Source organism: Littorina saxatilis, linkage group LG4 (assembly GCF_037325665.1).
Source record: "Littorina saxatilis isolate snail1 linkage group LG4, US_GU_Lsax_2.0, whole genome shotgun sequence".
NCBI lineage: Eukaryota > Metazoa > Mollusca > Gastropoda > Littorinimorpha > Littorinidae > Littorina > Littorina saxatilis.
This window is the reverse complement of record NC_090248.1, coordinates 8,424,800-8,429,757: the sequence shown is the minus strand read 5'-3', so window position 1 is coordinate 8,429,757 and position 4,958 is coordinate 8,424,800. Positions and strand designations below refer to the sequence as shown.

The 4,958-nt window shown below is 40.6% G+C and overlaps 1 protein-coding gene across 1 annotated transcript in view; it reads right to left on the bottom strand.

Annotated features, from left to right (window-relative positions):
- The window catches only part of LOC138963885 (C-type lectin LmsL-like), a 14,560-nt gene extending 10,864 nt beyond the window's left edge, over nt 1-3,696 (bottom strand). The window contains exon 1 of the mRNA XM_070335734.1: nt 2,627-3,696. Within this exon, the coding sequence (XP_070191835.1) occupies nt 2,627-2,942 (316 nt within the window). The 5' untranslated portion in view covers nt 2,943-3,696. The remainder of the gene's footprint in view (nt 1-2,626) is intronic.
- Between the last annotated feature and the right edge of the window lie 1,262 nt (nt 3,697-4,958).

Here is a 4,958-nt window from a genome sequence, read left to right as displayed (position 1 = left end):
ACTTGGACACATACCAAAACAGCAGTCTGGCTAGTTGGACACATACCAAAACACAGCAGTCTGGCTACTTGGACACATACCAAAACACAGCAGTCTGGCTACTTGGACACATACCAAAACACAGCAGTCTGGCTACTTGGACACATACCAAAACACAGCAGTCTGGCTACTTGGACACATACCAAAACACAGCAGTCTGGCTACTTGGACACATACCAAAACACAGCAGTCTGGCTACTTGGACACATACCAAAACACAGCAGTCTGGCTACTTGGACACATACCAAAACACAGCAGTCTGGCTGCTCTTTGTGCAGAGCGATACTGTTTTCCAGAGTAAATTGTGCAGACTTTTGTTTGTTTCTTTCTTTGTTTGTTTGCTTAACGCCCAGCCGACCACGAAGGGCCATATCAGGGCGGTGCTGCTTTGACATATAACGTGCGCCACACACAAGACAGAAGTCGCAGCACAGGCTTCATGTCTCACCCAGTCACATTATTCTGACAGCGGACCAACCAGTCCTAGCACTAACCCCATAATGCCAGACGCCAGGCGGAGCAGCCACTAGATTGCCAATTTTAAAGTCTTAGGTATGACCCGGCCGGGGTTCGAACCCACGACCTCCCGATCACGGGGCGGACGCCTTACCACGAGGCCAACCGTGCCGGTATTGTGCAGACTGACACAGGTGTCAGTTACAAAAGTAATTGGAGAGGAAAAAGTCCCACTCTGCACAGAAACAGACAGGATGCAAATTGTTGGTGTGTAAGATACTCTCATTTCGAAAAAGACACATAAAGTCCCAGATAAATCTATTAACAACAACAACAACAACAACAACAACAACAACAACACCAACAACAACACCAACAACAACAACAACAACAACAACAACAACAACAACAACAACAACAACAACAACAACAACAACAACAACAACAACAACAACACACCTTTTTTTTCTCAACGTATGTAAAAATCGCACGTGCGAAACATCGACTGTGAATGGTTGTTCTATGATTTTGTTCACACTTCAAGAATGACACTATCTATAAGACTGTTGTTTAGCGTTAGTTGTCGTCAAAACGGAACTCTTAATAAAGTCGCCGACAACTTTGCCGACATGCAATTTAGTTTTCATGTATTCAACTTTAATCCCAGGAAGAAATAGTTTATCTGTCAAATGTTGAGGCAAACTGTATAAGGAAAGCTTTCACATCTATTTTGAAAAGTGCGATTAGCAAGATAGCGACTTGGAAACATCAGATTGTCGGAGTTTTTTAAAAAATTAATTTGTATCGCACAGTGCATGGACTTCAAAGGGCATCTGAATGTCGTTATTAAACGCTCCTCCTCCTGCTCCTCCTCCTTCTCTCCCCTTCCCACCCCGGCAGAGAAAAAGTTAAGCGGGCAGACTTTCTTCATTTGTATGTCTTTTTACATTTAGTCAAGTTTTGACTAAATGTTTTAACATAGAGGGGGGAATCGAGACGAGGGTCGTGGTGTATGTGTGTCTGTCTGTGTGTGTGTGTGTGTGCGTGTGTGTGTGTGTGTGTGTGTGTGTGTGTGTGTGTGTGTGTGTGTGTGTGTGTGTGTGTGTAGAGCGATTCAGACTAAACTACTGGACCGATCTTTATGAAATTTGACATGAGAGTTTCTGGGTATGATATCCTCAGACGTTTTTTTCATTTGTTTGATAAATGTCTTTGATGTTGTATTTTCGCCTTACGCGACTTGTTTTTTATATTTAGTCAAGTTTTGACTAAATATTTTAACGTAGAGGGGGGAATCAAGTCCGGCCTTGTCGAAGATTGCTTGGCCAAAATTTCAATCAATTTTATTGAAAAATGAGGGTGTGACAGTGCCGCCTCAACTTTTACAAAAAGCCGGATATGACGTCATCAAAGACATTTATCGAAAGAAAGACAGACAGACAGACAGACAGACACACACACACACGTACACCACGACCCTCGTCTCGATTCCCCCTCTACGTTAAAACATTTAGTCAAAACTTGACTAAATGTAAAAAGACAAAAAGCGTAGTTTCCCTTCTTTCGTTCTCTATTTCTGTCTGTCTTGATTGACCACTTGTCTCATTGATATTGTTGTCCGGCCTTCGTCGAAAATTGCTTGGCCAAAATTTTAATCAATTTGATTGAAAAATGAGGGTGTGACAGTGCCGCCTCAACTTTTACAAAAAGCCGGATATGACGTCATCAAAGACATTTATCGAAAAAAAGGAAAAAACGTCCGGGGATGTCATTCCCAGGAACTCTCATGTAAAATTTCATAAAGATCGGTCCAGTAGTTTAGTCTGAATCGCTCTACACACACCCACGCACAGACAAACAGACAGACAGACAGACACACACACACACACATACACCACGACCCTCGTCTCGATTCCCCCCTCTACGTTAAAACATTTAGTCAAAACTTGACTAAATGTAAAAAGACAAAAAGCGCAGTTTCCCTTCTTTCGTTCTCTATTTCTGTCTGTCTTGATTGACTATTTGTCTCATTGATATTGTTGTTGTTATTTGTCGTCACTTTCCAAAAAGACTTGGACCGGAAAAGCTGTCAAAGTTAAACAATATTCAGAAGATAATAACGACCACTCACCCGTCACCCTCCAGTAATGCTGAAATCCCGTAGCAGAGGTCATCTGAATTCCGTAAATGACCCTCCTGTTGAAAACCAAACACCGTCCAGACGATTTTTGAAAGGAATAAGACAGACATTGAGTTCTAGGGATACAGGACATCGCACATCGCGTTCTGGAACCGGAAATGTAGTCTTTAACAGCGCCGTCAAAAACCACATCCTCTGCTGGAATCTTTCTGAAGCGTGTTACATGAGCGGGATTCTGGTGTGAGTCGAAAGCGAAGGTGGAAATTGTTAGGATCACAAAAGTGATTACTTCGCTCCAAGTTTTCATCGTTGTGGATTTGTAGTTTTCTTTCTGCCGTAATTTTCTCTTTCTCTCTCTCTCTTTGCGTTTGATGCTTTTTGGGGGGTCAAAGTTCCGTCTCTTGTCTCTGCTTTATGTTGTAGTGGTTGGCAGTTTTTTGGTTTACCTTTATTGTGTTAACTGTTAAGTCAGTTTGACAGAAATTAGAAGTACGTCCGTGACCAAAACTTCATTAATTTTCCCTTTGTGCCGGAGAAAGAGAAATCTTTTCTACAAGATCGTACAAAGAGATTCTGCTTTGTAAAACGATAGTTTGAAGTTGTAAACTAACTCAATGGCAAAGAAACGGTACCATTTAAAGATTCGTCAGAAGATGGAACTTGACGAAGATGATGACGAGAAAACAGAATTGTTTCACTTTTCACGCTCTCTTCAGAAGATGAAGACCACGCAATATTTCCCTTTCATGCCTACTCATCACCACTGGTTTCTAACCCAATACATCCACACTGGCACACTTCTAAAAGCACAAGCCTCAAAATAGTTAATGAAAATAAAACCTCAACCTTACCGCACTCCGACTATAGCAAGTTTTTTTTTAATGCGAAGCAAAATAAAAATCACCTAAACGAACTTAAAACTTGTATTGTCGCATTTCAGAACTTGTTCTGGATGCAAAAAAAAAAAAAAAAGTTCACTCGACGAACTTATAATTAGTATTTTCTTCTGAAAAGAGACAGCGCAGAACACAGAACGGTGTCTTTCGTCACCCGTTCTAATAAGCAATAGATGGGAGCGAACAAGCAAAAGCACTCGCTAGCCAAATCACATCGCACCGAGACTCTCGTAGATCAGCGGTCCCGGTTTCCGTTCGCGGGTCGCTCCATGAGGCGGTCTCGGCGGGCCCCGTATCGACCTCGCGTTGAAAGCGAGATGCTGTAAAAAGTAGCTCCGTATGCCTAGTTGAAATTATCGCGAGATGTTTTGTGAATGGGTTTCTGTGAACATTCTATGAGTTGGTAGTTATGTTAAAAGGTCAGCGTTGTCGTTGTCTAAAAAAAACCTAACGTGCCATAATGCTTATAATATTGAAGTCTAAAATCATTTCCAAGCTGGCTTGTTTTCTGATGTTTAGGATTGGTTTACTGTGTAATAGTTACTGATAAAACATGGTTACGCTTGCATGTTCACCTGTTCAAATTCTGCTTTTGGTATCGCAGCTATAGATAACAAACGATTAGAAAGCCTTCGCCTCATGGAATCAGCAGCCAGAGTTTTTACTGTGGAGTTGTTTGCGCTGATATTTTTTTTATCTTCATAACATACACCTATGCAAATCTGCAACAATAATTACCTAATTAGCAGCATAACTCAACAATTAAGATTTGTAGGAATAATTTTAATTTTTGGTCAGATACTTTATCGAGAGCTAAACAGTTTTGATCTCGCTGTATTTTTTTTTTTTACAAATTTTCAAAAAACGATTAAATTTGACGTCTCCAATGATTGAACATTAAACAAAAGAAAATCCTACTCTGCAGAGGAAAAAGGCAGCGCTGTCGAGTTTTGGTAGGTGTTCAAGTCGAATGATGCTTTTATTCCGTGTGGAGGCCTGGCCAAATCTGTGGTGGTGTCTAATTACATACAATCGTCTGCACAGGGAGGAAGGTGCCTTCAAAGTCTTCCATACTCGTAGCGTTCATTAATTAATTCATATTGTTTATATGTGCCAATAATGTTATAAAACTGTACGAATACGAATACGAATACGAATACGAATACTTTATTATCTCATACAGAGAAATTTCAGTGTGGTGCACATTAAAAGACAAAACAAATAATAAGACAACAGATAAAAATACCATACGAAGCATACTACTGTACCTAAGGGGATATAATAACGATTGGCTGTAGCTTTCGAACACAGAACAAATTCTTTCAGTATTGCAAAGTGGTGTTGATAGTGTCGAATGTAAATAGAACAGTCTCAAACGCCATCTTTGGTTTACGAAACGTCACGAAGTGACGTCACGGGTCTAAAAA